This window comes from Gambusia affinis, linkage group LG16 (assembly GCF_019740435.1).
Source record: "Gambusia affinis linkage group LG16, SWU_Gaff_1.0, whole genome shotgun sequence".
Classification (NCBI taxonomy): domain Eukaryota; kingdom Metazoa; phylum Chordata; class Actinopteri; order Cyprinodontiformes; family Poeciliidae; genus Gambusia; species Gambusia affinis.
The window spans coordinates 12496227-12521508 of NC_057883.1; the positions used below are offsets into that span (position 1 = coordinate 12496227).

At 39.1% G+C, this 25282-nt stretch overlaps 3 protein-coding genes across 4 annotated transcripts; 2 read left to right on the forward strand and 1 right to left on the reverse strand.

Moving 5' to 3' along the window:
- trmt61b (tRNA methyltransferase 61B) lies at positions 1-4329 on the forward strand. The gene is made up of 7 exons (XM_044143785.1): positions 1-988; positions 1079-1181; positions 2489-2679; positions 2757-2848; positions 3764-3966; positions 4049-4123; positions 4198-4329. Exons 1-7 carry the CDS (start codon positions 248-250, stop codon positions 4230-4232), a joined length of 1440 nt encoding a protein of 479 aa, XP_043999720.1. The 5' UTR covers positions 1-247; the 3' UTR covers positions 4233-4329.
- A 465-nt stretch (positions 4330-4794) lies between these two features.
- Positions 4795-10035, reverse strand: spdya (speedy/RINGO cell cycle regulator family member A). Of its 2 annotated transcripts, none has more exons than XM_044143787.1 (7): positions 9873-10035; positions 7700-7949; positions 7468-7526; positions 7299-7384; positions 7044-7215; positions 6089-6419; positions 4795-5582 (listed from the first exon to the last, which is right to left on the reverse strand). In XM_044143787.1, exons 2-7 carry the CDS (start codon positions 7908-7910, stop codon positions 5521-5523), a joined length of 921 nt encoding a protein of 306 aa, XP_043999722.1. In that variant the 5' UTR covers positions 7911-7949; positions 9873-10035; the 3' UTR covers positions 4795-5520. The 2 variants fall into 2 exon arrangements, with proteins under 2 accessions (XP_043999722.1, XP_043999721.1); XM_044143786.1 differs by having other exon boundaries at positions 7700-7945; positions 9873-9987.
- Positions 10036-10993: 958 nt separating this feature from the next.
- On the forward strand, positions 10994-18592 carry pcare1 (photoreceptor cilium actin regulator 1). Its single transcript, XM_044143784.1, has 5 exons — positions 10994-11144; positions 11238-11287; positions 11650-12491; positions 12567-17131; positions 17945-18592. Exons 4-5 carry the CDS (start codon positions 13833-13835, stop codon positions 18066-18068), a joined length of 3423 nt encoding a protein of 1140 aa, XP_043999719.1. The 5' UTR covers positions 10994-11144; positions 11238-11287; positions 11650-12491; positions 12567-13832; the 3' UTR covers positions 18069-18592.
- Positions 18593-25282: the final 6690 nt, after the last annotated feature.

Genomic DNA, 25282 nt, shown 5'->3' on the forward strand with positions numbered 1-25282 from the left:
CATCTGCAGGCAACATTGAAGTACTGCTGCGGGCGCTTGTTTATGACGCTAGTCACACGTGCTTTTAGAAGCAATGACCTCCTTCCTCGTGTAAACAGGCGTTAACTGTTAGTTATTTCAGTGTAAGTTGACTTTACTAACGTATTTCTGTTTGTAGTTTTTTTTTATCCTGCATGTCTCTGTGTTCGTTTCTCTCTGGCTACAGAGGGGATTCTCTCCTTTAGTTTCTGTGATAGAGTTGGCAGTGATGGCTGTGCATGCAGCCCAAAGATGTATGTATTTGCACAGACTGGTGACAGCTTGCAAATCAATTCAGACTCACAGCAGGAACAGAGATGTGTTTGAGAAACTAGTGAAAATTCCTTGCAACAGAACTTTTTTCACTGCTTCTGTGAGATCTAATGAGAATGATGGACAGAGCAAAGACTCCTTAAAACTAATTCCCGAGCAGGCACAAAAACAAGATCTCCTTTTCAGGAGGAAGCGGCCTCTGTCCCCTTTGGAGAGGATAAGCAGTCTGCTGCCCCAGGATGTTTTGAGCCCAGAGGTGATGCATTTGAGGGAGCAGGAACAGCATGAAGAGGATCCACAAAGGTGTGATCCAGAGACAGTCACTGATGAAGGAGATCTGGAGACACACAGTGGCCATGAGGTAGGAGAGGAGCCAAAAGCTGAAGCTGCAGCATTTCACCATGCAGAGGGGCATGTGTACCCCAATCTCAGAGGGGAGAGCTTGCTCACCTTTGGGGAGCTGCTTATTGCTGAGTACAGAAAGAAGAGACGGGTGGAGTTCAGGAAGATGTTCCAGCTTCAGCCAGGGGCCCGCCTGCAGAGCAGCTGGGGAATCATCAAGCATGACGATATCGTTGGGCAACCGGCAGGCAAATTCTTGAAGACAGGCAGGGATGTTCCCATCTTTTTCCGTCGTGTCAGTCTGGAGGACTATGTGCTGTATATGAAGAGGGGTCCTGCAATCGCCTATCCTAAGGTAGGTCTTGTATCAGTGAAGATGTTAAATGCAGAGGATTTTGACAGTGTCAGATTAATAATGTCCATCTCTGTCTCCTTGTGTGTTCAGGATGCAGCCAAGATGCTGATGATGATGGATGTTACAGAGGGAGATTGTGTGCTAGAGTCAGGCTCTGGGTCTGGAGCAATGTCCCTGTTTCTGTCCAGAGCAGGTCTGTCTGTCTCACTTTTCCTATCTTGCATCCCAACTACAAAAGTTTTAGTAACCTTTACTTTTGTCCCACATTTTGTCGCATTACAATTTCAAACTGTATTTTATTGGGTTTTTATGTGAGAGACCAAAACAAATTACGACATAACTGTGAAGTGGACTTATCTCAGTGCAGTGTTATTCTGTGTTATTCAGTGTTGACGCCTCAGAGTTTTGCTAGAGAACAGCAAACAGCATCATGAAGACCAAGAGACGCAACTGATAGCTAAGCTGTGGAGAAGTTAAAACAAAGTAAGGTGACAAAACAACATTTCATAGAACTTTGTTATGTCCATCATAGAGCATAACACAACTGCAAACGTATCAGTACTTGGCAGTCCAACATCCAACTGGACTGCCAAAAGCTCAGTCTCAGGCAAAAGCTACAGAATGACAATAATTGGTTGTTGCTCAAATCTGACCATTTTGGAGGAATGGCAAGAAGAAAGTCATTGTTAAAATAAAGTGTTTGATTTTGCCACATACCATTTGGTGTATGTGGCAAAGCAAAAATGTGGGAGATTGTGCTATGATCAGATACAACCAAAATAGACCTTCTTGGTCAGACAAAACTCAAAAATAGAAACTGACCTGGAGGATGCCAAGATGAATGAAGCTAAACACAAGGCAATTAATGAAGAAAAGCTGTTAGAGGTTATAAAAAACTTAAGGATCACCTCCTAGCTGGACAATGAAGACATGAAGATTGATGTCCAGAGAAGGACTCTTTCCAAGAGGTCTATCTACATTGCAATGAAGAATGGTCATAACTTCACCCTTTGTATATGCAAAGTAGACAGACATACCCCAACAGTAACTTCAGTGAAATGTGAAACATTAAAAAGTTGGTTCAGGGGGCTGAATGCAAATGGTCTAGATTTGTAGCCATTTATTCTCTTCTTCAATTTCATATTAATGCACTGCTTTAAGTTGGTTTAACACTTTAAATCCTAATAAAATACACTAATATTTGTGATTGTGAAGCAACAACATGTGGAGTAGTTGACAGGGTGTGAACACATTGCAGATCAACAATAAAGTGCACAAGTATGAATGACACTGCAGGGTTGTACTAAGTCTTGACAGATCCAGTTAGGAGCATCTCATTTGCATATTTAAGCTCTAATCAAAAGGTATCTAAGTCTAGTCTCTTAGAAAAGAAGATATTAAGTAATACATTAAGGTTTAAAACTAGTTTCTAGTAATCTATGTTATAAATGAGACCTCATTCAACATTCAGAAACGATAGGGTCCAGATATTTCTTCCAGTTGGTTCTAGAGGGAGCGTGCTGAGCATAGAGGTGAGGGAGGATCACCACAGAAGATCCGTGAAGAACTACGAGCGCTGGAGGTCATCCTGGGCTCTCCGACGAGGACAGAAGTGGCCCAACAACGTGGAGTTCCTGAATGCTGACCTCAGCACAGCCTCGTCACTCCTCGCTGGTCGAGGATTTCACTCGGTCAGTGTCGGGACATTTTCTTAACATGTTTGACATTAATAGATCTGCTCATTCGTCAGAAATGCTTTCTGTTGCAGGTTGCGCTCGACCTGATACACCCTCACCTGGTTTTACCCAGTGTGCTGCCACACTTGCATCCTGGAGCTGTCTGCGCCATCTACCTCGCAAAGTGAGCAGCCGCTTCAAAACACAAAGGCTTCAACAGCAGTAGACTAGATATTTTATTAAATAAAAAATTTCTTGTGTTTCTGAAAACACTGAAGTATCAACACAAGGCAACAATGTCAAAAATAAAAATCCTGCCACTAACAACAACAACAAAAAAATAACTGAATCTGAAGCTGCATGCCTTAAATATCATGGGAATGTTCAAGACAGGTCAGTTCAGGCATAACAATCATGGCTTGCTTCTAAGGGTTGAAACAGAGTCTTTTTTCTTTACAAATATTGCAGCACAGCCTATGTTTTAAATTCTGTATGAATAAACTGAAGGACGCCTTAAATAATGGCCTTTTAATTGACAAGACTAATATAGAGATACATATAGACAGCACCTTTTGAGAAATAAACCAAATGCAGTGCAATGGTGGAGGAATGACAATTTAGGCTTGTTTTTCAGCCACAGGACCTGAACATCTTGCAGTTATGTTCAGGTCAAAACTGAACATAATCAACCATGAACTCCCCTTACTACTAGAGTGAGGTGCGAGTCCATCTGACAGCTGAAGCTTGGTCCTGAGTGAATCAGCAGAACAATCATGTCACAATGGCACAGTAAAAACCCAGACCTCAACATGATTGACATGCTGTAGTGTGAACTTGGGAAGGCTTTGTAAAAACATGCTTGCAAGTCTTAAGAAGGTGAAAGAAGAGTGGACTTCTATGCTGATCTTTTAATTTTAAATAAAGGCAGTTTTTGAGTATTGGTTTTAGTTTTTACAGATCTACTGTATGTAAAATGAATACTTCTGACCAAACAAACAGGCAACATCCTTCAGAGGTGTTCTGCTTAAGGATTTCAAGTTTCAAATTATTGTATATAGAAGCAGGAACTGAATTCTGTTGCACTATTTTCCTTTCGCAGTATAACGCAGGTTATTGATCTGCTGGAGGGCCTCCGGTGTTCTGCACTTCCTGTTTTGTGTGAATGCATCATTGAGGTTCCTGTCAGGCACTGGTTGGTGGCACCTGCCCTGCAGAAAGATGGACAATACTGCACCAGGAAAGCTCCGAACCTCGGTGAAGATACGAGCAGCGAAGAAGAATCATCAGATGGGGCCGATGGAGGTAAATGCAAATGAAAACGAATGATTTCTTTTAATCCTATTGGTTGAATTTTTCTCCCTGTTAACGTTGATTGTCTTTTCAGAAGCCCCTTTTGGGCCAGCATTTGGTAATGTTCCCTACATAGCCAGACCCCATCCAGAACAGCTGAGTCACACAGGTTAGAATGAGGTAAATTCTCTGGTTTTGTTTCATGTCTGTAGGAAATTCTGATCATGTCATTTCATTTTTCAGCATTCCTGGTGAAGCTGAGGAAGTTTGTACAGTAGCCAGTCACTGAAGACCCCGGGATACAAAACATAATTTGTATCTGTGTTTCTTTTACCTCACAGAGCCTGAAAAGTAAAAGAAACTGATGGAAATATGGATCATTGTTTTTTTTTTTAATCTAAAAATGTACACATTTAAAATGTATATGGCAAAGGGATAGAAAAGTTTGGAATAATTTAAATAGAATATCCCAAGAAGGACCAAACATGAAACCTGAAAAATGTACTGAGTGTAAGACAGAATGTACAAGTGGATGAATAGACTTTGGAAGGCTGGTTTAAATTAGTAAACTGATGAATAAGTGAATGAATGACTTTTTGTAGATGTACAGTTGGATTGTGACGATGGTTGGACAGCTGGAAGAATGAGAGATGGATGGTTTGGATGGAGAAACAGATGGAGGATCCACAAAATGATGGATGGACAAACCAATTAAAGAATGGACAACTGGGTGAATGGTGAAACTGATGGATGACTGATGGGAGAAAATGGCAGAACAAATTGATCAATTAATATATTGGCAGATGCATGGATGAATGGGCATATTGGTATACAGCCAGACTGAGATGGATGGAAGGACTGATTGACGAGGATGCAACTTCTATGTGCATATTTGGTTAAAGAGCCAGCATGAAAACTCACAGGTGATAGAAATACTGCCCTATCACTCAGAGGTGATAGGGCAGTGAGTGATAGAAATTGTGTTACAAATCATGTTGATAATACACTCACAAACAAGACCTGAATCAGTTTCCTTTTTCCAATCCTATCCAGATCTGCAACATACTAACCTCAGATTCCTACAAAGACATTTTAGCCAATTATTAAACAGCTGTCATATCGGTACCTGATCCCAGTAAAAAACAACAATGAGACAAATTAAAGTTCAGCCTTTGTATTCTTAAACTCACAGGCATTGGCTCATCAAAAAGTCACAACTGGAAAAAAAAAAAAAAAAAAAAGATACCCACAAGATTCCCTCTCTCAATCCAACATGCGCCCCAGGGTTGAAATGTTGCAAAACAATATCTCATTTACAAATAAGTTAAATAAATACTGTAAATAAATATGTAGAGAAATCTGTAGCTGGAACAATCTTAGCTTGTGTACAACTTATTTCTTATTTACGTGCGTTGAATAAGCGTAGTTTATTATGTTTGTTTCAGGTTACCACCAACTGGAAGACTCTGACCTTCAAAGTTTTCGATAAACAAAGGATTATTGCACAGAACAGTTCAGTTGGTACAAAGAGGAACAAGGTGGAACAGCTGAGTTTAGCTTTGGGTTTTACATCTCGCTGATCCAATCTATGAAGGGGTCACAGGAGGATTCGCAGGAAGAAGTCTCCACTGTCAAAGAGAAAGGACAAACAAGAAAGATTAGGAGATGTCAATTAATTCCTTATATTAGTTGGCAAACAATTGTTTCAAAAAGGCAGGAAACAAGTATCTACTTTATTTCTGCCTAATTTAAAAATTATTTCACTTAATCTGTTCAAGGATGATGCATCTCTCTGGTTTCTTTCCTGGATTGTTTCTGGTTTCCCAAATACATCACTTTTTAAACCATCTTCTGAAGACAGTTGTAAAGAAATCATATACATTTGCTTAAATTATTTAAATACACATTGCCCATTATGCTATGTTCTATTAAGTTTTTTTTTTTTTTTTTGCTGATAGCTAATGGATATCCAATAATATAAAGAAAAGCTCTATAAAATCTGAAGAAGCAATGCTCAGGATGCCTTTAGACATTCAGTAAAAAGCCTGAAAGCAAAACAAAGAAATCCATCACTTTGTTTCATCTTTAGCAAAGCGCTCTGCATTCTGGCTTTTGAATAACCTTTGGCCCTTACTTGGAAGCTTTTCAGGACAGAAGCAGCACAATTTCGGTGCCTCGTCTTTATCCTCCTCTGCTGTCCTGCTGGAGGCTTTGGGTGGCGTCAGCTCGAATGTAAAGGCAGGAGCAAACGGGTTCAGGTAGCTTGTGGTCTGCGCAGATGGTTGGCTGGAGGAGATGCGATGCAACCTGCTGCCGCAATTGCAGAGGGCACAGGAAACGGGAGAGGCAAATGGGCCGCGCGGAAAACGAGTAGGGCCTTGTGTGTTGTACTGTCTCAGAGCGCCACTGTGGTGATCGGAACGCTGCCGCTGCCACACAAAGTGAGAAGGCACAATGGCCATTACCTGGGGAGAGAGGCAGGGAGACAGAGGTCAACTAGACCCAAACTAATCCAAAATTGTTAAAGTTGAAAGAAGCTAGGGTACCAGTCAGAAATGCACAGTATGAATGTCATTACTTGAGGGCTTTTAATACTCAATTTAACCCATTCTGTTTTTACGGTGGAGTGATTATACAACCAACTTCAACACCGGCTATAAGGAGGTTGGCTATATTTGGATTTGAGAAAATCAACTACTCACTGAAGATTGTCTGTCAAAGAGTTTCTTTAAAAGACTATTTTGGCACTAATTGCTTTTTCTGAACAGTCATTTGGTAGGAAAGAGGCTGGAGAGAAAAGAGGAAGACATGCAGCAAATGGCCTGAAACCAGGAATTGAATCCAGGGAAATCACATCAAGGGCTATGAGTTCTGCATTTGGGGCTCCTCCTCCACCAACCGAGGTGCACAATACCCCATCAAATTGTTTTTAATATTGTTTGTTATAACACACTTAAATCATAAAAAGAAACTACTTCAAATGTATGGATAAACGCCCCAAAATCAATCATAATGCCCATGCTGAGAGGATAGAAATTTCTGGATGGCGGAGAGTTTATCAGCCTCATTTCGAAGACAAATGCTCGCACCTCCTCACAGCAGCTCTTACTGACAGCAGCTCGGTAACAGATGCGAGCCCATAACTCATCTCGCTGCTTAAGGAAACGTGGAAACTGTCTCCTCCAGTTCTTTCCCAGAGCCCACGGAAAAATTTCATACTTGCTTTCCTCCTCATCCTCTTCCATGGTGTTGGCAAGATAGCTACAGATACAGAACAAATGCTGATATCAGGAATGTTGTATTTCCAACAAAATCTGCAAAGCTTCTGATTTCTGTGGACTTACAGAGCCATGAAAAAATTCTTTCTGGTGTATTCAGCAATAGAGAAGTGGGCCCGTTTGAAGTACACAAAGGTCATGGCTAAAAGGTACTGACAAAATAGGGCAAAACCTGAAGTAGGCACACAGTAATTAAGTAAAATTAAGGTTTGTTATAAAGTATAAAGGGTTTTACCTTGTCAGTCATTTTGTAGCAGCAGTCCATCTGGAGAAAGTCTTGGATCAGGTCATCATCTGAAACCGAAACCATTATGTTAGACCTTAAGCTTCTCTCGTCAGATGTTTTTAATTTAAAAGGTAAATTATAAATGTCCTGTATTTGTATAGCATTTCATCAGGCCCAGAGGAGCCCAATACACTTCATACTACATGCAGTCATTCATGCACACATTCACATGCCGATTTACCGAAAAGACGCAAGTATGAAGCCATTTCCTGCCGCTGGATGACCGTAGCAGGCATTTTGGTGAAATACGGGTCACGTTGACCGGACTGGATCTTCCACAGGGAACTTTCAGAGTCCTGACTATTCGCTCTGCTTAGGCAGAAATGCTTTCTCATCTGACGGACATTTTTGCGCTTGACCCGCAGGGATGCAGAGGGAGGAGTTTTCATCATGCCAAAGCTTGTGTCATATGTTCAGGAGGCTACTGCTGTCTGGTGATTGGAGAAGGAGGAAAAGTCAAAGATCTTTAAGTCAATCCTCTTCTCTAAAAGATCTCATTGTGAGATATTGAGAGAGTCCAAAAGGTGGTGGGTGATTTGTGAAGCAATCCCACTCGACAATCCAGTCACATCTGATTAAATTTAGCTTAATTCCATCATATCCCTTTGTTTCACTTTATTAACATATAGAAAATATCAGTAGTTTACCCCAGTACACCCAACATGGACAAACACTTGTTTCTACTAAAGAAATGTAAACACTCAGAAACATTTCATCCAGAGATTCAAAAAAAAAAAAAAAGACTCAAACCATCTCATGTTGACTAAAAGCTAATCTTTTTTTTCAGTTCATTAAATGCACAGACCTTTTTATTGTTAGACATAATTTGATGGGGAGAATCTTATAACTCAATATATATTAATGTAAAAACACATTTTTCAATAGTATGCATAATAAATTATATATGAAAATACAAAATGTCCTACTTTTTCAGACAGTTGAATTTAATCAGTTTAAATAAATGAGCTTATTAAATAGAAAAATGCAGTGGGATGAACAACTGGAGGCGAAATAGACTAATTTTATAATTGAACGGATCCAATAGGCCAGCTGGAAATAACAAAAAAAAACCCATCCTGAATCTGTCAAAAACTCTCTTCAGTGTCAAAGTTAAAGCTGAGCGAAAGCAACTTAAAGTTAGCAATTTTCAGTCTCGCTTATGTGAATAAAGAAAATTTGAGAAAGTGGGGTCTTCTAGATAGGAAACGTATTCCTACAGAAGCTTACTAGAGCAAGACTTCAACACATAACAGAAAGCTGAAAGTACAACAACAAAATGACTCCCCCCACCCCCCTTCACTTTGAAGGCTCTGATTCTCACTGTCACAAAAAAATTATAATCTGTCTTAAGTAGTAAGTGAGATGTATTGTAGTATTTTTTAGTTGGTTCATAATGTAGAGATTTTAACTGTAATTGCAGATGTTCAGTAAAGCAACGACAGAGCTATGCAACTTTGAGATGCTTTGGAGAAATCAGGTTTTGCTTTACCACAAGCACTTTATCAAACAAGTGTTTTGTTGTTATTTTGAATTCTAAGAGAAAAGTCAGAAGAAGATAAAATCAGTATCGGCAGGTAATGGTAAATTGGCCACCAATTCACCGACTCATTGTGTGAATTATTGTTGACCTTAAAGAAAATCAAAGCTCAGTATTTCTAAAACATATAACTAAATATTCAAAGTTAGACATGATCTGATCAGATGTTTTCTATAAGGTCATACCCGCTAGGTCCCGTTATTTATTCAGAAAAAAGGTAACGCAAGCTCTGTGAGGCAAGAGTTTTGAGTAGGCTATAACATAAAATAAAGATCGACCATTTTTGGATCAAAACACACGTCTCTAACCAAAACGGGATTTATATTAAATTTTAAACAATAGAAGTAGATTAAAAAAAGGACTGATTCGGAACTGTTTTCGATATACTGAAAAATAATAATGTTAGCGTATTGCATTAGTTTAGTACACGTTTTGACACAAAAATATGTTTCCAGCTGTCCTTAACAATTAAGTGATATGCAAGGAAATTGGATAACGACGGAAGTAGCCACCCTATACTGTTTCCTTCCATTATATCTCCAGGTCACTATTTTTATTTTTTTTTTAACTAAGATATTACTTAAACTTTTGATCTAAATTGACATTTTACGAACTTAGTCGTCAAGTCTGTAGCTTTGCTGCTAGGTTAAGAATGGCGTAGCTAGCTTAAAAGCTTACTGAAATCACACATTTTCGGTTATTCTTCAGAAAATCTTTTCTCATCGGTAAAAACTAAAAGTATCAGCGTTAAATAAAAGTTAAAGCTATTGTTGGTTGGTGAGCTCCATAAAAGGTAAGATAAAAAAACGACACTAACCCGAGTAGATGGCAATTCACAGAGCTCGAGGATCCGCAGCGACCACTCCTCCCTAGCGCGAGACGCGCTGACTACTCTTAGTGGTTTTCCTTTCTCCTTCTTCTTTGACGTGGCGTTGAACTTCAGTACGCTCGTACGTCGACGCGCCCGCCATATTGGTAAGGCAAGATAAGGGCCAGTCCTGGCCTATTTCATATCCATTTCATCGTTCAAAAAGCAGGGCAATATTAAAAATCAAGTCGTTAGAACAATGCTAACATCAGCAGCATGAGTAGAAATTAAAGAAGCACAACTAATAAAACATTTCCAATATTTTCTGCCTATCAAACTGACTTGGTGTAGGCTCATAAACAAGATAATACATCTCAAGACATTAAAACTATGTTGGAAAAGTAGGGAGGAAAGAACACAATGTAGAAGATAATCTAACAAAATGTTGCACACCATAGGGGGAAAATCCCAAACATTTCAGATCCATCTATAGCTAATGTATACATATTTAGATTTAAAAATAGCAAATAAGTATAGACAGCCCTTATCTCCCTATTTTTTATCCTAAACTCTTACTAATTCAGTCTTTGTTACATGAAGCTGGAAGAATTATGAACAACCCACTAATTTATTTTTTGCACAGAAATTGGTGCTTTGTTTTATTTATTTACCACCTCTTTGTTATTACTTAAATGGAGTCTTTTGTTTCCAAATGTCACAAGAGTATGTCATGTAAAGTCTTTAAGATAATCTGGTGCGAACGTTCAAAATTAAAGTCTTAAATATGCCCATTATTAACTACATGTGTCAGTGACTCAGTCTTTAAATAAAAGCAAGCTAAAAGTTGTTTTATCTATTTTTTGACTACCAGAAAAAGATACATGAACAAATTTTAATTTATACCATAATCAACAGTGCTGTTATTCAAATGTATGTGTTTTATGTGTATTCTTAGTATTTTCATATTCATATATTGAAATGTCCTTTTTAACTTGTACTTTGAGAAGGTTTTTACTAATGACTCTGTAGAAGACATTTTATCCATTCACTAGTAAATACTACAAACATTGACATTTACAAAACCAGATTGCCTGTCACTTGCATAAATTCCCTTGGGCCAATTAAAGAACCACTGCACCTGCTCACTGTGTTACAGGTGTCTCCAATAAGCACAATGACTGCAAAGCCTTCTGTTTAAGAGCAGACTCTTTTCTGTGAGGGTCACTCACTGTAACTGACCTACTCTTTAGAGGGAGCTATGTTCCTGGGAGGCTGTTTAAGGTTTGTTACTGACGTAAAGAGGCTTGGTGTGATGACTAACTTATTAATGTAAAATGAGTCTCAGTGTTGGTTCTAATGCAAATTGTTTTGCAGGGTGTCATGGATCAGCCTGCTTTTTTGCCTTGGAAATTGTTTTCCTACTGGTGAGTCAAAATCTCAAACCCTGAAAGTATGGACACTGTTGGACTTAACATGAAACTTAAGTTTTACCAATTCAAACGCCTGTTAATTTTTCTCTTGGTTTTAGCTGCAATAGACAAGGTGTGCAAGGTGTAGAGATAAAAATAAAATCTGCTAGTTGTGTAAAACCAGGTGTTTTGAGAAATCTTAACTGACTCTTCACAGTGCTGGTGCCAAGAATAATACAATTCAATCTTTATTGGCTCCATACAGACAACATTGTGCATAGCAACTACCACTAATTTCCTAGCAGCTTGTATTCATGCAACTCATGAGACTTGATACAACTGGCCACTTTTGCGCAACTTTCTCTCTCTCTCACCAGATCATGGCAATAAAGCGACTTCCTTGAGTTCTGAATCTTCAGCAATTCAAGACTCTAAGGTTGCATCCTCATCTGGTGGAAATGAATTAAACTCTGGTATTGATGCTCCTGATGAGACCACTGACTCCAACTCTACTAGTGCCCCAGATACTCTATCACCAAGAACCTTTTATGTTGGCCCTCCATTGCATGCAGAGGAGAAGTCAGCTGGCTTCTCAATGCAGCCACTGATGGTCTCAAGTCCTGGAGGCTTGCATCCATTATCCAATCCCTGGTTTGGACCATTCCATGAAGCTGTATATCCCAGCCCTGACTCTCATCCATATACTTATGGCGATAGCTCTAAGGGATTTCCTTATTACAATTATGGTGGCATCCATGCAGCATCTCTTCCTTATAGCTACAGTTATGGTACTGCTGGGTTTCCTCATTACAGTTATGCTTATGGCATGAGTGGTTTGCCTCTCCCAGCCTATGACCGTAGGATGTCTGCATCTCCTCCCTATGGGGTGGGCCCTCTACCTGCTTATGGCTACTTGCCCTGGCAGCCTTCAACACTTGATCCTGAACTGTTCCTCACTGGAAATACTTTAATGAAAGTTCATGAAATGCCACTTGTTCAGCCCTGGATGACTAGTGCGGTGCCAGTGGGCATGATGATGCCTTCTGTGTACCATCCATCTCACCTCATGCAGTTAAATGGAGGCTATCACAGAGCAAGAGAAATCTTTTCTGACAATCAGTACTCCAGCAATGATTATTCTTTAGAGCCTGAAACTGACACAATGCAGCAACAAGATGTTCCAGAAATTGACTTTTAGAAGGCAGATTGTCTCTTTTTGGTAAGACAAGATTGAGTGTTTATTGCTGGAACACAAGTTGCCATCTGTGCCCCACGATCCTGTCTTGTCTTTCAGGGTGGACTTGTCATCTGGCTATCTGGAACTTTTTAGATGTGGACAGAGAACTGAATAAAACTGATGGGGAAAATTTAAAACTGGCTTGACTCCTCTCTTTATCATGTAACATTGCAGTATCTATATGACATAAAGGGACTTCATGATGAAACTGACTCAGCTGGTTTGTGTTGACTCTTTTAATTTATGATTAAACGGACTGCTTCAGACACTTCTGTGGATCTCAGGAAAGACCAGAGTACAGGATTAGTCAAACTGACCCTTGAAGGGATACTGCTGAACCAATAATTTTCTGAACTGAGATTGGAGCACTGAATGCTGTTTCATGTTTGTTTCTGATTGGGTTGTAGTGGTCTGGAATGTTTGCTATGCCATTCAATGGGTTAAAGTAAAGATTTCTATTGAAATTTTAAGAAGATTACTTTAACTCTGTTTGTAGGTCTGTGTCAATTACTTATTCTTTTCTATGCATTAGTTGGCACTTGACTGGACTAATCTGATTTTTTGTATGGTTATAAAAGAGGATGGAGCCCAAAATGAAAAATCTTCTTAAAATGCTGTATAATTTGGGGAAGGAGGGATGTAAAAGACAAAATGATATTAAAACATCTGTTTTAAGTTCAATTCTGAATTTGTACAGGGCATATATCATGACTCTCTAAGCTGAATACTCAATTTAAAAACAAAAATTCTAGTAAAATTTAAGCTTTACATGTAAATGTATAACTGAGAATACAACTAAAGATGTTTTTGAATGCCTGCTGAAAATGAATCACTTTTCCTTTTCAGTAAGGAGCAAAAACTACAATATTTTGTAGGCTATAAAAAGCCATCATGGGCCAGCCCCTATTCTACAAATGAGCTTATGTTCTTACAAGTAGGTGAGTTTTATTTGGTTTAACGTGCCATATGTTAATGCGGAGGAGTTCACTGAAAGCCCTACTAATCCTTTTAGCTGCTTGTCCTCCAGAAGGTTCAGAGGGACGCATTTTACAGCAGGCAACAGACAAATTTTAATATGACCACAATTCTGTGGATTTATTTTCTGTATTTGTAACGGGTAGAAGCAATTTTTGAAATGGATTTATCTGCTTTTTGTTTCGATGGACGACTTGTTATAAGGGATTATGTAATTCTGTACAGCCTTGGCCATCTGAAAATGACGGATACAGCAGGTGGATAAGAATCTTGGTTGGATTTTCATTTTTCTTGCAATTGCTCTGTGGGAAAACATAGAAGTTACCTTGTATTTTCAAGACTTAAAAAATGGGCTGCTCACCCTCCAAAGGTACGAATTTGGGCAGTTTGGGTGTCATGAGGAGGGAAAGAATGTTACCTGCAGTGCCTCAAGAAAACAAGATAGAAGAAGATGGAAGGAAGAACAACGTAACAGGATCTGCAAAAGGGGAAGTAAAGGGGAACAAGGAATCTCCACATGTCCAGGTACTTCAGAAAGAAGCTCAAATGACACCACAAAAAAAGCGATATGCCACTGAAGAAGTGAACATGGATGTAAAAAACATTGATAAAGTTGAGAGTACGGCAACAGAAAAAGTCACACTGCCATTAAGAAAGGATAAAAACATTGACAAGCAGGAGTTAGCTGATAAAAAGTCTAACAGGAAACCAAAGAAATCAGCCAAAGGTACTAAAGGTCCCAGAAGGAAAGACCAGGAAAAGATATCTACAGATCAAAAAGTAGACTTTCCAGAACCTTTGGTAAAGGCTCATCAAGCTGCATATGCCTTTTTGAATCCCAGTATAAACAAATATGATTCTGTACTTGAGCTCATGGAAGAAGCCACCCAAACTCAGATTTCGGTGCAGACAATGATAGCCTTCATGGCTTTGCGCTATGAGGAAATAATTCAGGGACTGGAAGAAATGACAGAGGAGGGTGAACAGGTTTTGAAAGAAAATGGAGAACATCTTGCTTGGCCAAGTCAAATGAAAAATTTCTCATCTTCGTCACAGCGGACGTCTGGTCCGATTAGCTCAGAATCTCCACCAGATTTGTTGCAGCAGCTTCTTCAATACACCACTCAGAGGATGAGGAATGTGAGCCGAACTGTTTGTGGAATAGGAGACTCTGCTTTGGAGGAAGCAGTGGATTACTTTGCCTCAGTGTCAGAGCTTTTAGAAGAGAAACTGAAAATCAAACGTACTTTGGAGGCCAGGATGATGCGACTCTTAACCCAAATAGAAATGGCCTCCCTGCGCAAGCCTGGAGGAGAGGATTCAGCTCTGTTTAGTGAGGACAGTGGTATTGGGGCAGAGAATGAATCCATTAATGGATATGAAAAGCATCATAGACGAGAGAGTTGTGGGTCCAATGGGACAAACAGAACTCCACTCAGTCCTACAGAGCACACTGCTATAAACATCACTGGCGCATCGATAGAAAAATATGGGACTCAAATAAGTCCAAGTTTTTCTCTCACTTCACTCAACTCAATTGATTCTACATGTACCATAGTGCCTAATGACCAAAGAGATTCGCTGTTAGGCTCAGTCTCCTTAGATGATGGTGAAGACGACAACAATGATGAAGAGGAAGGAGATAGAGGTGTTAAGGATGGAAAAGTATCATTCCCGATACAATCTAATTCTTCACCCATGAGTTCAGCAACTCCTCCACTCCGCATACCAAGAAAACGGATAGAAAATCCTCAAAATGTAGAAATGACTCTCAAAATGAAAAATGCTGTAAGTGATAGAATACGGTTTGTACAAAAGCAGAACACTGGTGCCAAAGCAAAAGTAGCAGGCACTCCAAAGACCACTAGACAAGATTGGACAGATGAGGAGGTGCAATCTCCAAGGAGGCCTCAAACAGCAACAGCTGTTCGGAGAACAGAAATAAAAAAGAACCCAGTTGCCAGGGGTCAACGTTCCAGGTCAGCAGAATCGTTGCGGAGTAAAGGTGAAGATCCAACTCTGTTTGAACTAGAAAGAACACAGAATGCTCTAAACCAGAGATTACAAAGGATGAGTAAAACCAAAGTGGGAGGAAACTCGAAGTCGGTTACATTTAAACAAACTCAAGGAAATTCACCTGCTCAATCTCCAGCAATAAAACGAAAACAGTCTCCACAAGGTAAAAACAATAATAGCCAATCACCTAAAGACAAAACATGCCTCTTAAAGTACAGCAACAAAAAGGAAATCATCTGTGATGTGGACGAAGATAAAAAGGAAGAAAAAACAGAATCCACATGTCATATAAAAACCACTCCTCCACCTAGCCCTCCTTTATCACCACAACTGTCATCTGGCTTTCACAGGGGCAGGAATTCAGTCAAAAAGCTGATTGACACCTTCAGCCAGGGCATAGATGTCAAAGAAACTCCTACAGTTCTTGGGCCTTTAAAAGGGGTACGGAAGTGTGGTGTTCCCATCCTACCTGGTTTAGGAAATGTAGAAGCAGTTCTTAGTACTGGAGTGACCAGCTGTAGACCTGAGTCCACAACATCTGAAAAAAATGATTATTTTGATCTCGACAATCTCCCTCCACCTCCTCTGGAAGTACTAATGGACACCTCTTTTGAAAGTGCCCAAAGTGGATCGACTGCAGCAGGAGATGGGACTACAAAAGTGGGAAAGTCACCTGTACTAAAAAGGCCTGCTGTATCCCAAAGACTTAGAGCTTCAGTTCAGACTGTCACAGTATTACCAAGCAAAGGAGGCTTACCACAGTCAACGAAGATTGTTTTTCAAGGTACACCTGCTTTTTCAAAACTCAGTCAGGCCGATGGAATGGAGACAGAATCTTCAAACCATCAAGTTAGAAAGATCTTACATACACAACGATCTTCCAACTCGAACTCGGAGAGCGCCTCGATTAGTAGGGAAGCAACCTCAGAACCCCAAGGAGAATCACCTAAAGTAGAGCATAATGGCAAGATTTCAGTGCCTCAACCTAATACCAGTGCAACTATCGTGCCTCCTTCCTCAGCTGCCAGTAGCCAACCACTTGGCACTCCTCCTGTCTCTAAAGGCCGGATGTTACCTTCCACTCCCTCTACCCCAAGTAGTTTGCATAGAAGACTTCCCAGCCCTCTTGATTCTAAAAAGGAAGTTATGACATCCTCAATAAATAGCTCCCCTGTTAACAAGACACCTCCTACACCACCAGGACTTCAACGGAGACTTCCCAGCCCACCTGTTGCAAACCAGAACTCTAGCACCTCATACTCTTTCAAAGCACCATCTCCACCAGCCTCACCAAAGGTACAAAAATGGTCAAGGAAGAACAGCACTGAAGAATCAAGTGCACAGATGTTCAGTAATGCTCGTTCGGTCTTCTGCCCAGCCTCTCCATCCATGTTTGAGGCCCAGCCTTGTTCGGTTAACCAACCACCTCAAGCATGGAGTTCGAACAGAGTTTCAGTTCTTTCCAGGTGTTGGGGGAGTCGCGGAAGGTTCCCTGTGTCTGTACAAGGACCACGACCCTTTGTTCGACGTAGCCAATCAGACAGAAGGCCAAGTCTAAGCATGACTTCCCGATTCCAACGGACCTCAGTGGCTGAAACTTGTGGAAGTGAGCCAGCAATATGTACAAAGGGGTAAGATTTATTTCTTTTTCTAAATCCTTCAACAAAATAGTTATGCTTTCCGAAGGCCTCTCAAAGTGTTGCCTTTGACTTAAAACAGAGGTCACAAACTACAGTGCTAGAGGTCCAGAGTCCTGCAACTTTTAGTTGTGTCTCTTTCCCTACACACTTTAATTCAATTGCAAAACTGCCTCACTAGCATGCAGTCAAGCTCTACAGAGCTCTGCTAATGAGTTATTGAACCCAGGTGTGATGAAGCAAAGAGATAGCTAAAAGTTGTTGGACTGGCCCTCAAGGACTAGATTTTGAAACTTGAAGAAACAAAAGGAAAAGGGATAATTGTAGAACAAATGAATGTATTAGGTCTCAAAGCATGGGAAGCACATCAACAGTATTTGAAATCTATTGGACATCAAAGACCAGACACAAGACCTAAAAACCACATTGTCTTTTTAGGAATCTTTTTTTAAATTACTTTATTAGAAGTGAAGTCCAATTCTCTGTCCATCTGTTATTTCTAATCAATCACTGTCAGAAATGGTACAAAATTACCCTCATGATCCAAATGGAAATTGATCCTTCACTGAGTTTTATGTTGGTGAACGCAACTGTGGTTCGTGCCTTGGAAGTAGGAGAAGGAAGATCCAGAGCAAGACCACCAAGCTCAGAAACAGTTCCTGATTAGATAAGGGTTGTTTTCCTTCTGCACAATGTGACCTGACAGCACTTGTTTAATTTAAAGGATGATTTCTGTTAACAGCCCTCTTGAGGCCACCAGGCATGCTATGCTTATCACTAAAGTAAATTTTATTTTCACTTTAACAGGCTAGATGACAATCCAGCCAGGCACCATGAATTGTGGGGTAGCCAGTCAGACCTCAGGACAACGCCACGCTCTGCATCACACCCGGATCTGTGTATTGTTGGACAGGCCTTACACAGGAGCTAAACAGGGCCAACACCAAGGCTATGGGATTATAGATTAGCAAGCATTACTGTGGATTTAAAATGGTCTTGTTTATTTCACTTGGAAGAGAAGAGGAGCTAATTCCATCCACTATGTCATGTAACACACCTCCAGATACTCTGTACTTGGCTTATTTCTCATCAAGTTGTGTTGCCGTTAGCTGTTGTTATTATTGTGCTGTTTTTGGTTTTAATGTTTACCAAATATAAGACTTGTTTATTAGTTATGGAAGATTATGAAAAAGCATCTGTTGGACAAGTCTGATCAGGATTCTGATCAGTTTTTTGTAGGTAACATTTAACAAATGAAAGAAAACAAATTCTGCTCAGACATTCAATTTCAGACAAATGCGGTCAAAACTGGTGCTAAACATTTACATCATCAATTAAATTGAACTACATCAATTTTTATGAAGAGAGACATCTTGAAAAATCATAGTCATTACTTTTTGATATTTTGTTTTTGTGATTTGTTTTTAATTTTTGTTGTCCATGCTGTAATTTTCTGCAAAGTGATGTGAAATTTATTTAATTTTCTTTAAAAAGCATTCATAAATTTTTCAGTCTGTCATTTTTACTATTTCTTTATAATTATTATGAATAATAAAAAAAAAACAAAGCCATTACTTGCGCATTTGTCTCCATGACCAATAGTGTCTAATCCAATAAAGCTGTACATAACTGCTGTCCAGCAGCAGCTCTCTCCTAGTAGTTTTCCAACTTTCCAAATTTCTCCTATAATGTATTCTGTCCTGCAGTGAACCCATTTTCCCATCAGGAGTTGCAAAGAAAGTTTGAGACTTCAGTGGATAAAAGGCAGATAAACGAGTATTCTCTGTATGTCTTAGATGATGGATATTTGTACATTGAGAACTAACCTTTCAAACAATTAAACTTTCCAGCTTTTTAGACTTATTTTTCAAGACAAAGTAGTTACCGTAGTTAGATCCTGATAAATTTTATGTAGATGGACATTTGCATTTGAGGGCTTTTGACGATAACCCTTCTGTCCTGCAGAAAATACATTCATTTATAAAAGTGCGATCTTTCCTTCAGGATATCCTCAGTCTTCCTAAAGTGGGACAAAAATACACATGTGATTTAATTTCTGCCAAGTGCAAAATGTGATTGTTTTCCCAAAGGGAAGTGGAAGAAACCTGCTGTGAAAACCATATAATTGGAGATCTCCAGTTCTGTCCCCTCATGGGTATCATATTGATCATGTTCTCTGTTCCTTGAAATGGAAACAGTTTCCACCTTAAACTAAACAATCAGAGGACATCTTTTATTGTGCTTTCCAGGGAGAAATAAACCCAAGTATATATTGAAAGCATCTCGCGGATGTGAAAAAGGCAGAAGAAATTTCATTCTTGGCATAATAATCAGTGGCGGTAGCACTATTATGCTGACATAATTGCAGGTTGGGATCATGCTGAAAGAGCGTTTGCCACAGCTGAGCCACGTTTTAATAGATCAAACAGGCCCGTGGATGAGTATCACAGTATTCATTTAATATAAAGCCACTCTCTTCTGTCTAATTTGAATTTGTTTTACCAACAAAGCACAATATCATACACTATGTGTATTGCTACAACCCTAATTAATCATCTTTTTATTCCATTCTCAATGCATTTTAGAATTTCAACCAATGGAGATCCTCTTTATGAAACTGCAGATGAACAAGAATGTTAATTTTGAAAAAATACATTTCTCTTGTATCATAGTAGTAAGCCACTCTCACTGGACCTAACCACATGGATCCAATCAGAAGAAAACTGCAGTAAAATCTTTATTTTTATCTCTTCCCGCTACTAGAAAGAAATGCATGGAAAAAAAAAATCTATTTTCTGGAAGTGAAATGGGAATAAACTTTTAATGACTTTAGATTTATGTCCAATACAGTAGAGCTGTGTAAAACCAGCATGCACAGTTGATAGAGTCCCTCAGAAAATAACTATTATTGTAAAATTGAGCTAAACTAACTAGCTTCATCCATCTTTCAGACCTAGTCCCAGACTCTGTTCATCTAAAACCAAAGTAAACTCATAAACCCAATAAACCCACAGAGTTCCTGGACTCCTCCGCTGGCTCAGAGGAGCTGAATGCTCCGGTTCAGTGGGGAAGAGGAAAAAACATGACCTGCTGGCTGCCACAGACGCCTCTTATCATACACACTGAGTTCCCACTGTTGGTCTGGACATGGTTGCTTCCTGATATTACTACCTGATAGCTATTTGTGTCAAATAGGCATAACGTACAGGTGAGCTCCGGCCGGACAGGACTAACATAGATGTAGAGATTTAGAAAACATAACTAAAAGGAGGAAGGATAAGCATGTCCAGAGTCTGTGGGGATTTTTGGCATTCTGCCTGACCAACATCCAATACAGGCAGGTTGGTCTTTTACAGCACAGCTTTATAGGGTATTAAACTGTTTGGGTTTGTTTTCTTTTAAAACTTAAGCATATACAAACATGTACATTTGCAGCATATTCTCTGGCTCCTTGGAGTTGTACAATGAGCAAACTCCAAAGTCCTGACTGTTGAATTTATTGATTTATGGCAGAACACAGGTTTTTATTCATTTTTGTTAGTAAATTCCAAGAGCTTTAGAGCTTAATAGGCAAAATTCTGAGATATTTGACACAAGTTGTCTACATAAGTTAAAGTCATATTTTTTTTTTTAACTTAATCAAATTCCCTGAGTCATTTTTAGTGTTTTTTAAAGCTACCAAACCTTTCTATTGATCTGTGAGAAGGTTCTACAGTGATCATACTTTAATAGCATAACCTGCAACCAGACCATTAAAAATGTGGATGCATAGATGGATGAATGGAGCCACTGAAGAATAAGGATGAAATAAAGTCTGGAGTATGTGGTCGATACTCTGGTTAAGTTATTTTCAAATCTCAGAAATCTCTTGTAACTGTTAGCAACTTTACAGAGACCAAAAATATCCTCTTAAATAAGAAGATTATTATTCTGCATGCATAGTTGGCTCTGATAGACAGATGGAGACTCATCTTAAATCTAACACAACAGGAAGTTTCATCCTCCTAGAAAGAAGTTGTTCCTTTCTACTGTCACTTCTTGCTGTCTCAAAAATGGAGACTGAACCATCTATAAAAAACTATGCAGTTTTTAGTGATTTATTTTCATTGTTTGTTACTAATTTTTTTATTTAATTGAATTGAATTTAAATGGATTGTTAAGGAATTGTATTATCTGGGCTGACATAAAAACATCTCAAAGTCTAATTTAAGAACTCCCTAAGAAGACAATTTGTTGTGACATGCTAGTATTTAAATAAATCAAAGAGAATTAAATGACTTGAAACATTATTTTTCAAGATAAACTTTAAGAATAAGGAATTGCTGTGGGCAAAATAACAAATCCAATATTTTTTAGTTTAAACACATTGTTTATTATTATTTTTGCTGAAGCACTTGACTTTAAAAACTTTTTGTGCAAAATTATTAGTATTATTTCTTACTTTCATTGTTTTTTGTAAGAGGCTGCATGGAAACTTTTAAAAACCACAGGTTTACGTGTCTTTATTAAAGTTATTTACTCATTTTGTTTTGTTTGCCCTAGCCTTGAAAATCTGGAAGTAATTTCTCCTTTGTTTAAAGTCACATTGTTCACATGATACCTCATGTCTCAGTGATTTGTTAAAGGAGGCTGCAAATGAAAAATATCAAAATGCATTTTTATATAAGAAGCCTTGTTACATGGGTTTGTTTTTACGCACAGATTCTCCAACAAAAGCCTGATGTAGCACTGAGCCGCCATCCCATTTCACACATAATTTGCATATAGATAGCACAATCAGAGATGTGCAATGACATGACAGCCTGAATTTTCAGATTACTTGAGTGTCTAAGTGATGATTGGATGAAATCCAATGATTAACGGCAACGGTTTCAATCAGCTGGCTTGCGCGATAACGAGCTTCAGTGGATATAAAAAGGAAAAACTTGAAAGGAAAGGACAAGGAGGTCATGGTCATTGGTATTCCAAGGGAGGAGAACAAAGAAGCAACATATGAACAATGTTTCTTTAAGAACAACAAGAAGAGGAATCCTTAAAAACTAATGGTGTACCTTCTGAAATGCGGTACAAGCAATTAGCTCAGAGTGTGAGTGTGTAAGTGTGGAGTATTCTAGCTGCTTGAAGGCTGGAATCCCTGCATGGTGTTGGTGTGCACTGCATCCTAATAATGACATCAGCATTCAAGGTTTGTCAACTATGGAATGGAAAGAAGTGGGGCACTTAAAGATGGATTGATTCCACACATTTAATGTAAACACAGATTGTTTCTACTACCTTTAGATGTCTGGCATTATTCTCAAATAGGTAATTGTGGAGAAGCAGCAATATTTTTAGTCTCTAGGTCTGCCATTGAGAAGTTGGATGGCAGAAAAAAGAAGTGCACCTACTCTTCTGTGCACTAGGTGGCAGTGTTGACAAAGGCATTCTTACCTTGGGTCATTACACATTTTAAAGGTTTGTCATTATCTCCTGGAGTCCATTTTCGATCATTTTCTCCTTCTTTTTCTTTAACGAGAAAATTTCAATCTGACATGATATAAAGATTAACATGCTCCAGAGGTAATACAAAATGTCTAATCCTTTGTAACACTTTCAGGCAATCCTCTTTGGGGTGACAGGTGTGTGCACAGTGCCTTCTGAGACACATTTTTTTAGACCTACAGCATCATCACACCCTTTATTCAGGAGTCTGGATTGAGTTTTAAATTGCGGTCAAGGCAGAAATGCAGTCGAGGGTAACTCTGCATTCAATCTGACACAGTATTGAAGGAGCCTTTGTGAAAGGTCAGGTAAGCAGCTGCGACACTGTTCATCCCAGCAAATGTCACAATGTCTCGGGGGTTGATGTGACTGATGGAGGACCTTATCTGGTGGCATAACACCAGTGGTAGTAGAGGACTTTTCCAACAGAAACGATGAGTCAGTGGTGGGGAGATGAGCTTAAATTTCACAGCAGACTGTCTTTAGGTAAATAGGAATCAAGTTCTTTGATTGTAATTTCCTGTACCTGCTGCCCAAAGCAGCTCTCTAGCCCGTGGAGAGATTTTTCCATGACAGTAATGGACTTAAATGTGAGGACTTGACACATTACACAGCATCAGCTATGTGCACCAAAGTTAACACTTGCATATACACGAAAGCTCTTGGTGAGGAGCTAATTAACTGTTTGAAATGTGCCACAAAGAACAAGATGTCCTCGTGTTTGGCAGTAGAAGAAAACTTTACAGGAAATCTATTGCAGATCAGGTTGTCTGACAGCTATTAGGGTGTCTTCACATTACAAGGCCCAATTTAGAAATCTTCCTTCAATGTGCAGGCAATCAGGTTGCTTCTTTGACTTTTGTGGTGCTTAAATCTGTTTTTTCTATTTGCCACATCACAAAAGGATGTATTGCATCTCTTCTATGGACTCATTTTGCCACAAAATTCCCTCTGTCACACCACGGCAAAAGTTTATCCGACCAAGTCAGGATGCAGAAATTCACCTATTGATACCAGCTTGCTAACGCGACGCCACTGCTAAGATTTTTTTCAAGAACTCTTGGAAGACAAGCACATTTAAAACAAGATTATTGCGTTAATGTTTCAGTACTTCCTTCCAATCCATTTAAAGCCGATGCACAGAATAGTTTGATCAACAGATAAGTAATGCTGATGAAAGCTTGGGAGGAGGAGACTCAGCATGGGGATGCAGTCTTCAGGAAGTGGACTGTTCTTGAGTTAACGTAGGACTTCCAGATGAAACCTGGTATGAAGAGGAATGGAAAAAGATGCCGACTGAAGCTGGGAAGTTTAAAGGAATGAGGGTGAGGGGATGACAGGGGATGAAGTGAGGTCCGACAGAGAGTAAGGGAGGGTGTGACAGACTGTGATGGATGGGTGATGTTGGATGTAAGTGGACTGCTGGGTAAGAGTTGTGGCTGAGGCGTGGCCCAACTCCCAAACCTGAGGCACCATCTTAACTTAATTTGTGGATTGTTAGCACACTTCCTGATTTTGAGAGAGGCATGACTAAAAACAATAAAAAATTTGATCTAAAAGTAATTATCTCCTTTGAGAAACTTTGGAAAATGTACAAAAATGTACAAGTTTTAAGGCTAAAAGAAAATATGATGTTTGCTTTATAATCAAGTTATCATGAGGTAATATTGGATTTTGATTATCGGTTTAAAGACAATCATTATCCAAATTACGAATCAGTCTTTCAGAGAAAATTGTCACATGTGCCCTATTGTTTTATGTACCTGAATATTTTGCTATTCTTTGATGGCCACTGATCTGCCCTCTCCACACTACAAACAAGTCCCCTGACTTGACAGAAACTTTTAATTAAAATTGACTTCCTGCACTATACCTTGTAACTCCGGCACTTCCACACGGCACCTTAACCACTCTCTATGGAATTGTTTTTCATCTCCCTTTATTTTTCCATCCATCATTTTGGCAATGTTGCCATTTCCCACCGGGCATGGTACATGCTCGGAATAATGGCCATGACTTGGATCTATACATGAAGTGGAAAACAGAAGGGAAAGCCCATCTCATTTTGTGGAGATTGTAGATCTGTGGGGATCTATAAAGAAGAGAGGGAGGAGGAAAAGCAGCATGAAAGCAAACATAAAGACGGACTTGAAAAAAGACGAGGCATTTTTGTGACATGCCTGTTTGCCTGCTAAGTTTTCTCCCATGGACCAGTGTGTGGTATTTATTGAATTACACATCAAATATTATTGAGTGAGAAGAAAAATTAACAACAAATATATCCATTAGGATTCAATAATGAACAGCACTGATATTTATTAAAAAAATATTGAACATGAGCACATTTTTCTGAGTATTGTCAGACTGTTCACATAATTTATTTTCTTGATGGAAACTAATCAGTTCACTAGAACAACAGTTTAATTTGTTGTGAAAAATGATTTGGAAGCTGTTTAACATGCACTTCCCGTTTCCTGCAATCCACTTATAATTACTCAGGTTGAGAAAATCTCCCACGATACTATCTTTAGAAACCCCCAGCAAATTAGTACGTGCCATTATAAGCAACTACCTACCTATTCTGCGCCCTGGACAAAGCTCTTTAAAGACGTCTTTTAAACATTTGGTGCCCCCAGCCTATTAAAGGAGCCAAGATTAAAATCC

What these genes read in the sequence shown, in the direction of transcription:
- trmt61b (XM_044143785.1), top strand. Translation starts at nt 248, where the DNA reads ATGGCTGTGCATGCAGCCCAAAGATGTATGTATTTGCACAGACTGGTG. An exon ending in CTGCAATCGCCTATCCTAAG is followed by an intron (nt 989 to 1,078) that starts GTAGGTCTTGTA and finishes TTGTGTGTTCAG; the next exon opens with GATGCAGCCAAGATGCTGAT. An exon ending in AGAACAGCTGAGTCACACAG is followed by an intron (nt 4,124 to 4,197) that starts GTTAGAATGAGG and finishes TTCATTTTTCAG; the next exon opens with CATTCCTGGTGAAGCTGAGG.
- spdya (XM_044143787.1), bottom strand. Translation starts at nt 7,910, where the DNA reads ATGATGAAAACTCCTCCCTCTGCATCCCTGCGGGTCAAGCGCAAAAAT. An exon ending in TTCATACTTGCGTCTTTTCG is followed by an intron (nt 7,527 to 7,699) that starts GTAAATCGGCAT and finishes TTTCGGTTTCAG; the next exon opens with ATGATGACCTGATCCAAGAC. An exon ending in AAGAATTTTTTCATGGCTCT is followed by an intron (nt 7,216 to 7,298) that starts GTAAGTCCACAG and finishes CTGTATCTGTAG; the next exon opens with CTATCTTGCCAACACCATGG.
- pcare1 (XM_044143784.1), top strand. Translation starts at nt 13,833, where the DNA reads ATGGGCTGCTCACCCTCCAAAGGTACGAATTTGGGCAGTTTGGGTGTC. An exon ending in CCAGCAATATGTACAAAGGG is followed by an intron (nt 17,132 to 17,944) that starts GTAAGATTTATT and finishes TCACTTTAACAG; the next exon opens with GCTAGATGACAATCCAGCCA.